This window comes from Neodiprion lecontei, chromosome 1, assembly GCF_021901455.1.
Source record: "Neodiprion lecontei isolate iyNeoLeco1 chromosome 1, iyNeoLeco1.1, whole genome shotgun sequence".
Lineage (NCBI taxonomy): Eukaryota > Metazoa > Arthropoda > Insecta > Hymenoptera > Diprionidae > Neodiprion > Neodiprion lecontei.
This window is the reverse complement of record NC_060260.1, coordinates 11,410,580-11,422,198: the sequence shown is the minus strand read 5'-3', so window position 1 is coordinate 11,422,198 and position 11,619 is coordinate 11,410,580. Positions and strand designations below refer to the sequence as shown.

General features: G+C 41.2%; 1 protein-coding gene across 2 annotated transcripts in view; it reads left to right on the top strand.

Moving 5' to 3' along the window:
* The first annotated feature begins 6,446 nt into the window (after positions 1 to 6,446).
* Positions 6,447 to 11,619, top strand: part of LOC107223013 (protein unc-80 homolog) — a 26,515-nt gene continuing 21,342 nt past the window's right edge. For both annotated transcript variants that reach the window (XM_046742549.1, XM_046742544.1), the window contains exons 1-9: positions 6,447 to 6,569; positions 8,219 to 8,337; positions 8,440 to 8,488; positions 9,306 to 9,332; positions 10,496 to 10,516; positions 10,601 to 10,746; positions 10,834 to 10,999; positions 11,092 to 11,320; positions 11,434 to 11,546. In XM_046742549.1, the coding sequence (XP_046598505.1) occupies positions 8,252 to 8,337; positions 8,440 to 8,488; positions 9,306 to 9,332; positions 10,496 to 10,516; positions 10,601 to 10,746; positions 10,834 to 10,999; positions 11,092 to 11,320; positions 11,434 to 11,546 (837 nt within the window). In that variant the 5' untranslated portion in view covers positions 6,447 to 6,569; positions 8,219 to 8,251. The remainder of the gene's footprint in view (positions 6,570 to 8,218; positions 8,338 to 8,439; positions 8,489 to 9,305; positions 9,333 to 10,495; positions 10,517 to 10,600; positions 10,747 to 10,833; positions 11,000 to 11,091; positions 11,321 to 11,433; positions 11,547 to 11,619) is intronic.

Below are 11,619 nucleotides of genomic sequence, written 5' to 3'. Positions count from 1 at the left end.
ACTTTACTCTACGTGTATCAGATCATCCGTGTACAATTTGTGCCACAAATCACGCACTACGAAAAGTTTCACCGCTGTTACAGAAGCCGGTGAAACTTTAAATTGAGAAAATTTGTACCTGTTTTTCAAAGTTATGCCGCGATCTTCGCGAGTTTCACAAAAGTAACTCAACGTTCAACGTGTGCGTGGGTTTGGTCATCAAAGTATTTAGCAAAAAATTACTAGACAAATAATTGTATTCTTTAACAAAAAAAGAAACATCCACGCACGAATGATTAAGGCTTAGGAGTCTTTATCCCGTTTAAATCTTGAGAAAAACTTCCTCAATTTTTGTCCAAATGATTTTTTCTTCTTTAATTTTCCCTCGGAGCGTGCACGTTTATCTTGGAACTCGTCCTCACCATTTTCAGCAACGGAAACCGACTCGATGACGGAGGCTTCCGTTGTCTTTCCCTGGAGCGTGTGCTCGATAGCTGACGTCCTGGATTCGGTTCCAATAATTGTAGTTCTGCTGGTAAAAACTCTGTGGATCGGAGGCGTGGCAACAGCTGTAATCAACCCAGCTGTGCACCAGTAAGGTTCTTCTTCCGTGCAATTGTCCAAAAGATCCCTAGGCTGGGTGAAATTTTCCTCAGGCGAAATTGGCTCTTCTTGAATGAAAACATGCCGACCGTGAGACAAAGAAGCCTCAAGCTTCTCGTTTTGAGAATCGGTCGCCTCGCCGATCTCCAAGGAGTGTTGATCAAGCTGCTCTTCCTGGTCTTCTAAATGGAAACCGGAATCTCTGTCGTACCCTGGTCCATCGATTATTCGTATGAATTTTTCTTCCGATTCTTCCCACGTCGCTATGCCTTCCCTGTCTCCGTGAATAGGCGAACTTCCCTTAGCTCCGCCATTCTCTTCCAGCTCCTCGATCATCTTGTGCAAAAAGCTGGTTGATATTTTGACGGGGGTATCGTTTTGCGGTTTGGCGTTGCTCGTCGGTCCCACCTCGGCCTCCATTACTTTTGCATCCACGTCACCCTGACCGTCGCAAATGATCAATTGTGCAGTGTCCACGTCCCCGAATTCCAAGCTGTTTATATTACGCACGGCCCGTTTTACTTGTTTTTCAATGTTTGAACCGTCCGCTGGTAAAACGTAGGCCGAGTCACCGATCTGAATGTCTTGCAGACCCTTTACAATCTTGGCGACCTGCTCAGCGTGAACTGCCGAATGGCAACTCGAATCGTCTCGGACTCGTAGTTGCATTACTTGAACAACCGGACGTTCGGAATCTGCCGATGAAAAAGACGGCACTTGCCCTTCCTTTGGAACGGAGTCGACTGCACTGCCTCCATCCATCGATCGAGCGCTTTCACAGGCCTGCAGAGTGTCGGACGAACTTTTTTTCGCAGCCAAAACGTCCTTCCAAGGTTTACCTGGTGTCAGGTTTCAATATTTACCTTCTGATGTTTTGTCCTCATCGGTCATGTGACTCACCTTCTTTCCGGCTGTTGTCCAGAACACTCAATGCCCCGGTCACGACGTTGTCAATCATATTCTTGGCGAACGGTGCCACGGAATCTCTGTCGCCCCTCGATGGCGAAAGGTCGTCATTCGATCTCTGAGTCAATAGTTCCTCGTCTGCTGTCAGAGGGTGAGGAAAAGTTTTCATCTACACTGATTAGAACACTCGATACTTGCAAACATACAGATACCTGTGAGTAATTGGTCCTTCAGTAATCCATGCCCCAAGTCTGATTCTGACATTTTCTTATTTGTTGTGTAACATGAGGCGTGGAATATATTGGAAATGACGCGCACAGTCTCAGTTGACACTTGATTCGTCTTTTATTTTCCAAGCTTTGAAATTGTCCTGAACCATTACTCCATGATATTTGTCGACTGATTTCACCCGCGCTAACTTCAAACCACTTGCACTTGACGTTTGAGATGTAGTTTTCACAACGTGACATGCATCCCCGTTACATCACTAATTCAAGAAATTATAATATGACAGAGAAACTTTCTTGAAGTTCCACCAAAAAGTGGATCCAACGTCTTCGCTAATGACGAAATATATCGTGTTTCAAATGTCCAGTGTAATGGTAAGCATTTACTCAGCTATTAAATCTCGCCTTACTTACCATGCTCGATCTTATATACATCGATGTTACTGCCCAAGGTTCGATGTCCAGTCACTGTGTGGCCGATTCATTCTTCGCGGTATGTAAAATGGATGAAATGCAGAAAAGAGTCTCAGCTCTTGCACCAGGGATGTCTAAAACCGAAAGACAACAAGAAACTGGCATCCGAGAAATTCAGGCTGGAGAGAATGTGCAAGTCTTCTTAGATGTCGAGGTGACTGAAAGTATTTACGCCGTAATATCCGGGGAAAGGGGCCATCCCGTACAGAATGGTGGAGTGGTCGAGGTCACCATTATCCGTCCGGAAAATGTCGAAGCCTCGAGCACTCACGAAGCGGCGTTTAAGAAGATGAGGAATTCCAGTCCCGAAAAGTTATTCCGAAGAGAAGTGACCAGTGCTAGTGAACGACGGTTTATTCCTCGTCTGGACAACCGACAAAACAAGAGTTTTACTGTAGAGAATCCGGTCCAAGGGCCGTTGATAAACATTGGAGAAATCGTTGGTGATCTACCTTCAAGGTTGAGGCTTAATCCGCGGGCAATTGAGTCCCGTACGTCTCTTATTCAAGTTCGTCACGGTGATCATTGCCATCGACCGACATCTGGCGCTGATATTTCGCGGCCAAAAATTGACGGTGGAACCGCAATCGCGAGAAACAATATGCAGAAAACATTGCCCTGTGTGAATTCTCTTGTTTATCGTCATTGTCTCGATGAAGATACAGCCGTTGATACTCATCGCCGAAAATGCCCACTTGTAGAGATAAGCGCTGCACGGAAAATATTCGAGACTTACTCGATGGAAGATAAGCATAATGATTTTGACATTATTCAAAAGACGTTGACGGAGTGGGGTTTGGACGAGGAAAGAATTTCGGATATGCTCACCAACGAAACGTCAGGATTAACGAGGTGCGAACACTGTGGAATCGTCAGTCTTAAGCGGGGAAAAATCTCGGTATCAAGAAGCGTTGAACAATTTTCAGGCAGTACTGAGGAACATTCTTTGACCCGAACTACGAACACGTACGACGGCAACGTTGACACGGTCACGAGCTGCGATCAAATGTCACGGGAGAAATCCAAAGCAAGTAATACCGAGTCGAGAAAATATTCCAAGACTTCAACGGGAGATGAAATTCGAAGGGAGCAGATCTCGCCAGAAGTTAAAAAATTCACAACCTCTGAAAATTGTGGCACCCCATCAGCTCTGGTTGGACTAACAAAAGGTGAGTACGATTCCATGTTCGAGAATGTGAAGTTTGCTGATGTCAGTCGGAAAAAACTGTTGCAAAATATCAGTGTTGCGCATAATTTGTCGCAGCAAATTATTGTTAACATTGCTGGAGTACCTAACCGAAATCTTCCCATCCCAGATCGAACCGAAAGCATTATTGACGTCAATCGAGGAAAAAACTCATCATTATTCAGCAAATATCCTAATGCTGTGAACGTACCGGTACACAATAATAGTCATCTGCCTATGGACTCTGGAAACAAGAAGTCAAAATTGTCAGTATTTTCGACTAATATTCTTGCGAAACTCGAGAAACAAAGTTCCATTAGGACGAGTGAAAGGTCTGCCATTGATGGAAAAAAATCATTGCCCTTGCAATGGAAAAATAAACACGCCGCTGTTCCTTTGAAAAGTGACAAGACCGAGACTCTGTTGAACACTGATCATCGCAGGGCATGTAGGAATCGGACATTGCTATCAGAAGATGTTCAGGAAGGCTTGCAGTTCGAGTATGAAAATTCCAGTGATCCTGGAGAAAGTCTTGTTCGCCCTTGCGCTGACTCCTCGGAAGATCAATTATCTACCGATTGCGAATGTTCAGGAAACAACCAAGTCCGTTACAACTGTAACGATCAAAGATCGCTTCGTAGTGCGAGGAATGGAAAATCCAGGGAGATTAGCGCATCGATGAATTGTGTCTACAATTATTCCGCTCCATCGGTTTGTTTCGCCCGAGGGACGTTAGCTGGAAATAATGATTCCGTGCCAGACAATCACTTAGCAGATAACAATTCACGTACCCAGTGCAATGAGGAGAGCGAAACTACCGCGTTCACTTCAAGTTCGTCTGAAAATGTAATCCGAAGATTGTGGGCTGATTCTCTCGCACAACTTCCGAGGATTGAATGCAACGACGAGTCGTCTGTTGATGCAATTCGAAGTATCAGGGAGCAAATCAATAGAGCGATTGAAAGTTGCGTGGATTATACTGTTGTTTCTGAAGACAAACTCTACGACCATGTAAGCTCATCGAAATCACATTACAATATCGTACCGCCAGATACGGATTTCATCGCCAAACAGTTCCAACGTTTCAAGAACACAAACTACCCTCATTTTCCAACTCACGAAGCTACACGTCCAACCAGTTCAGTAGAAACTGATCGTTGTCAAGTGGGAAACAACAAAGATTGTTGTACAGCATCAACATTGGATAGCAAGATGAAAGAATCTCAACGCAAAACATCTGATTACAAGGAAATGCTTCCGGCTGACGATGAATTTAAGTTGATGACTGGGTTCACGGAAAATACTATCAATGTATTGGATGAACGTAGAAAACTGAATATCGCACGCGATAAACGCTGCAGAGATATTGCCAATAACGATCGTCTGCAAACAGCGGACACTTGTGAACATAAAAATATTCGTAACAATGTAAAACTTGTTGAGAATGTAACCGCTTGTGAGAAACCTTTGAAAGAAGAATCAAGAGCGTCACCTTCGCAAAAGAATTTTTATACTTCAAAGGGAAGTTTTTCTTCGATGAACAACAAGGATAAAGCGGTGACCAGTATGAAACAGACGAAAGCGTTTGACGAGTTCCCAAAGAATAGCTTGCAAATGACTTACAAAAACCCAATTACAGTAACATCGTCTGGTAGTGAATACAGCGTTGAGGATCAACGGAAACTTGACATCCGTCAACGGTCATCGTTTAGCAGAAGGCTCGAAAGCGTTTTGCAGCTCAGAGAATCGGAGAAGTTCGAGCGACAGATTGCATACGACGAAATATCATCAAGAGAAATCAGCAGTGATGGCAAAGAGAATCTTGAAGCAAAAGCTCTGCCTATGTACAGAAAAATTCTCGAAAGCAAAGACGAGATGGACTGGGAGGATTTTCAACAGCTCGTAGGAACTCTTCACCCTAGCCAAAGGGAACTTTGGTCCGATATTTGCAAGGCTGTTAGTAACGAGGCTAGAAGAATTTCAGGAGAAACTGGAGCCTCCACGGAAGTGTGCATCGAGATCAACCCTGTACTTACAAGTCAGATGCTACGGTGTGACGAGAGAAGCAGAGTGAAAACTTCTGAAAATGAACTAAGCTTCGAAATAGACATGGTTTTGAGCGATTCCGAAACGCCTGTGAACCAGCAATCGAATTGCAGTCGAGAAACTTCTTATGAGTGTGAAAAGTGCGAAGAAATCCCGCGAATATAACCATACGGTCATATTTGTTAACTTGAGAGTCAGTTTTATCTTTTGGAGTCGGAGTCTTAAACACGCCATCGGCAAATCAAACCAATCCACCACATCATCGTAATTTCCCTGATTGAAAATATTCGAGTATCCTGTATCATATACAGGGTACAGTAAACTCTGTTGATCGAACGTATCGTATAAATAAATCCATTTGTCAAGTCCCTACATCAGGATTATTAGATCATATTATTAGGTATATTGCAGGTGCGTATATAAACTTTAAGGTCATCGGATGAAAATATTGTTATTCCATACATGCGAAACAATGTCCGTCGATGGGTTCTCACACATGAAATGAACCTCAGCAAGTGCTTGTCGATGAATTTTGTTTCCCTCACTTGCTTCTACACCTCGGTAGCAATTGAACCCAGGTTGCGGCGATAAAATCTCAGATATTCTAGCGATACATACAAGAATGGATGTTCCAAATGTTAGAAGCCATTCGTGCGGCAGAAAAACGACTTTCGATAGTTGGATGAAATTGAATTCGAAACAATCGTCACCTTGTTAGTGTATCAACAACGACGATGAAGTGCAAAATTTCCTCATCCCTACAGGGACATCATACAGGTACCAAGGAGACTGTTAAGCATTTTTGTGATCTGCTCTGCACATGCTTAGCCAACTGATCGAAGAAATCATTCCTGCACTGTCTCGACGGGGTTGAAGAAGGTGGGTGGTGGTCCATCGGGCAGAATCCCGGAGAAATCGATGGGCGACGGCGCGTTGGTGTCCTAGTTTCCATAGCGTCGCGCGCACATTCCTCTCATCCTCGTCTTCGTCATCGTCCTTGTCCTCCTCGTTGAGCACTTCGCACCGTTTCATTCCGTTCTGTTCCGTCTCCTCGCGCTATCGTTCAGTTAAGAAATTTTCTGTTGCTCCTACCTGCCGCTGAATCTCAATGCAATCAAACTTTGAAGATGCCTAAACCATTCACTCTCGTGAGTCTTACATTACCCTCCGTTTATCACTGTTTAAACATATTTTTCCCAGACTTTATAAGTGATAAATCCGGTTTACTCGTTTTAACGCAGGTTCATAATCACCACCGTAATTTCGTTATCAATTAACTAAAAGAATAGATTGGAACTAGCGGGAAAGAGGAAAAAACCGCGGTCGTTTATTCAATCGTTATTTATTATTTTAAACAATATCCAATCGCATGAACTATTACACCGAATTCGAAATACAGCAAATCATCTGCGAGTTACTGAAAATGTGTGTCACACACATAGGTGGCTGAATAACGTCTGTGATTGCTTCGGATCCGGTCAGTGTTACGCGATGAATGACTTTTCTGAACGATGAATTAAATTTCCTCGAAATTCCAGCATTCGTGCCGGTGCCCAACTCGACTCTAGCATAAATCGACGAAAATATTTTCAAACCAATTCCGGTTATCTAATTCTTTTTGATCTAACAAAGCGTTATGCGCAATAATCATTGTCCAACGAATATCACGTTGCGTAAGGTGATTCTATTTACTCGTCGCTCCTCGTCGCTTCGCCCCCGTCATTTGCCTAATCGACTCGACAATTCCAGCTATAAGGTAACCGTCAGAAAATACGAAAGATTATCTCCGAATTTAGTACAGTCGTTCAGTTTCGAATAATGGTACGTACGCGATTTGTAACTCGGATTTATAAACAGATCGGTATGTTGACGCTTAGCTGGGCGTTTATATGCGTATTATCCGATATCTGAGCAGAGCTGTCACGCAAATTTTGGTTGGTTCCTGGCGGCGAATCCATTCTTATCAGCTGCAGCCTCCGCTTAGGGTAAGAGGATCAGGAGCAGTTAGGTGACTTGAGGTGTGTACAACGGAATCATGACAGGAGGCATTATTATTTTCACCGAGTATCGTGATATTTATTGTTATTGATAAAACTTTGACCGAGTGATGCGACCCTTAATTAATTATATCGATAGTAAATTCACTATCCGACATCGGGACTGTGTAATCATCGACTCGCCTTGAGTGGTATGGCTCGGTTTATTGAAAACTAAACATCAAAGCTAGAACTCGGGACCAATCAACACGCATTTCCTCTTAATGAAGGCTAAAAGCTTCAGGAGTCCGTGGGTGGATCAGATGACTCTATAAATAGGCGAACGAGACCGGCGATGACAATGGTCAATCTAAATGCTTTTCGTCGGGTAATGAAAGTTCGGGAAACCCCGGATATATACTATTACGAACAATAATACGAGGTATTCGGACGCGTGAATTATCCATGCAAAATACTTCTATTTCTCACTTTTGTGTCAATCACGCCATCTTAAGAAGGCAAAATATATCCACACGTTATGCGAAGCGTCAATAGAACCGGTTTTACAAGTCAGGAACTCGAGACAATGGTCAGACAAACATCGCCCTCAACAACGAAAATTCGAAATTTGAATAACGATAAATCAAAAAAAATTTTACCATGTTATGGCATCGAAATATATGTTACAAGTTACTCTAATAGTATAAATAATTTCATACGCATAATACAGCAATCTTTGATCCAATTGCGCAGTGTACTTTCCACTATTTTCATTGAGTTTACGGTGGGGATGATTGGTGATCAATTATAATACATTCCAGAGTACAGTATGAGATAAATTCCGAGTGGCAAACATGGAAAAACGCCGGTCCATCGATGACAGCTTGCATGATCAAGCCTTGCCGATTCCAATACAGACCTTTCTCTGGAGACAAACAAGGTGAGAATGATATTTTCTTAACGGTTTAAATGTTTCAAAAAATTTATATTTATTTCGAATCTTCATCAACAAATCGTCGTATTAAAACTTGATCTTCCTTAGTCCGTTCATACGAGCCAAGCTTGGAAAACTCCATGAAGCATCATGTATGGTAAGATGCACGCTACGTATATTTCAGCGAAAATGTAAACATTTGATCGAACCCTAATCGACATGTTCTTGTTAAAATGTTAAATAAAGTTAACAGACTAAAAATACTGACACACGCTTATTTGTATATACATACAATTGAAAAAATGCTGATAAATTATAGACGATAGCATCATATTGCTTGCACTTGATATTATTGCTGGTAACGTGTGCTTACTTCCAACGTTGCGTAAAATGTGATTTTATTTCCTACAATGCCGATTATAATTTGAGAGATAGCTATCGATCGTTATTTTTTTTTTTAAATATTTTCTCCCACCTCATTATACAGTCATCGATGGACTTTTTAGAAGTAAAAACTGGATCCGAACTGTATCTTTGAAACTTGCAATCATTTCACGACATCTGAAACGGTAAAATTCTTAACGGATTATTGTATTAAATTCTTATAATTCGATTAAAATTAACTTTTATATACGTTTTGTTCCGATGTTATTTTTCTTATGTTAATTTTAATGAAAATTTTTAGCCTTCACCTGTCACAACACACGTTTCAGCAATAACTTATAGACCATGTACGCAGAAAATGAGCAACAGAAAGGCAAGCTAGTTAAATTGCACTGCGATAAAAGTAAAGATAAAAATCCCATACAAATTGGGAAGCATCGTTTAAGCAATTTGATGGTGTTGTGTGATTCTATGGCTGACCCCTCATGGCTGACACCTGTACACCTACGTTTTACCCTGTGCCTGACTTGCACTAACAAAAAACTACCCTCTCCACCATGTGGCCACCTCCAATCGTCACCTGTCCGCAGTTCTGTCAACGTGCGCCCGGCCATCATGTAAGTTAGCTTTGCTCTGCTTTTTATCATTTTGTGGCGTGTGAATACTTACCCGCTTACCATACCGTTATGACTCCTTTCAAAATTTAGTTTCTGGATTTCTACCGTTAGCCTTTGAGACGTGCATGTGATGAGTAAATTATCTAATACGTGTTGAATCCTTGCACCCCCCCCCCCCCTCCCCCCCAGTTTCATGAACAGCTTCATTGAAACTAAATCAACAGTCTGAATAAAACCTTGAAATATTTTGCATGTTACCTGTTTAATGTGAAAACAGATATTATCTTTCCTCGAACCTTGCGCTCCACAATTTAGCTACAATCGTAACGCTTTTCGTAAACATTACAAAACTATGTAGCCGTGTATTCAAATGTGTTTCTAGATCTACGGGGTGTTGGTGTAGTAAAAATACTCGAAATTTCTTTATATGAGAATTCACTACTGAAGGCATGTGGGAACTTTGTTCGAATAAATCAATGAGGTTCCATAGAATTTCTGTTTGTATCATATTCGTGTACATATTTTCATATACTCCTTCAAATGCGTACTTTTCGCATTATGCCACATGTAAAAGTACTAGTCTCTTCTTATTATTGCTGATGTTTGCTGTTGTTATTTTATTTTTTTTTTTGCCAGTTTAGAATCTCAGATGTATCGGTCAGTGTTTGATCAATATTGGAGTTTTTAAGTTTTGGCCAGTGATGGCTGACCTGCTTTAGGGTATTCTTCTCCATTTCTTATAATATCCAAGGTATTGTGTGTTCGACGCGTGGTAGAAAATTTGTCAGTATCATTTCACGGATTATCACTCCATACAAAATCTTACATACCTTCATGTTATGAAACAAGTTTTAAATCGTATATTTTTTATAAAAAGTAATTGACTGCTGTAAGTTTATGCATAATGTTGAAAGTTATAGTTGCGAATCTATTTGTCATGTGACGTATTACCTGTACCCTTCTCCGCCAACCAATTACACAAATTCATATCGCATGTTGCGTGTGTCGGACATTACCGCAAGTTTTAGTTACAAAAAGTAATAACTGTTTATTAATATCATACTTAAATATTTTTTAATCATAAGGGCATTCTTCTTACAAAATCTCAAACCTTGATAATACCTATTACAAAAATTCAACGTGTTAATTGTGCTAACATCCAGGAAATGAAAGAAGCGTGCAAGGTAAGATCTGATGAATGAATATAATTAATTAATATACGTAAAAAATAAAATATTCCTCATGTCACTCGCTAATTCCTTCGACAGTCCTTTGAGAAAGTACTCGTACAGAATTTACGCTTCGGACTCTCACCGTCTTTGACTGATGCTCTGGGTGCCGTACCCCGATGGCGTCTCATCCAAGCTGCTCTTCCACACGTCCTGCATGCTGCAGCAAACCTTTTGCACAACAGGTAATTCAACCTTTTTATCACTCGGAGAGGTAAAATCTTTTTCAACTTTGAATGGAATTATAAAATGCACTGATTTTCTTATCACAGAAAAGATACCAATCTCCAAAGTCTCGGAACAGTTGAGACAAAGCTTCTCTATACTTTGCACTGGATCATTTTGGACGCTGCTGAAGAATGTGCAGACGCAGATGCCGAAGCTGGAATTTATCATTCCAATCCATTCTATTACTTGTTCTCTATACCAACAATGTCGGTTAGTTCAATTGGTGTTATCTCATTCCAATGACGCCAACAATGCTTGAATGACATTTTAAAGCTCGACAATGCCTCTTTATCGTTTTACAGTTATTTGTTTATCTTTTCGCCCCGATCTGTAACCACCTAAAGGAGTCAGACTTTACTACCAACTTCCGTCTAGAGAACGGTCTCAAAATGTGGACTGCGCTATGGGAATGTCGACATCCTGATACCCCTTGTTTCACAGCGCATTGTCGTCCAAAGCCACGAGCACTATGGACTCGTTCAATGAAGATGTCTAAACACAATCAACAGTTTGACGACATATTCTTAGCAAGTAAGTCTTGAAGCTAATTAAACTAAAAAACAGCTATTGATGATAATGGGGAAATGCATTTGTTGTTTAATGTATAAATGTCGATGACTCATAGCGTACGATTATTTGCATAGAAAAAGGTACCACTGAAGAATTTTTAGACACAGAAAGTCCGCCGAGTCAATCAGCTAGTGTGTGCTTTTCTGACCAAGGTGCTCCCCCATCAACCAAGCAGCCGGATGAAGACGTGAGTTTAATATTTTTCAGAAATACGTACAATGCTTTACATAAACGCTCAATATAATTATGAAGTGCAGCTT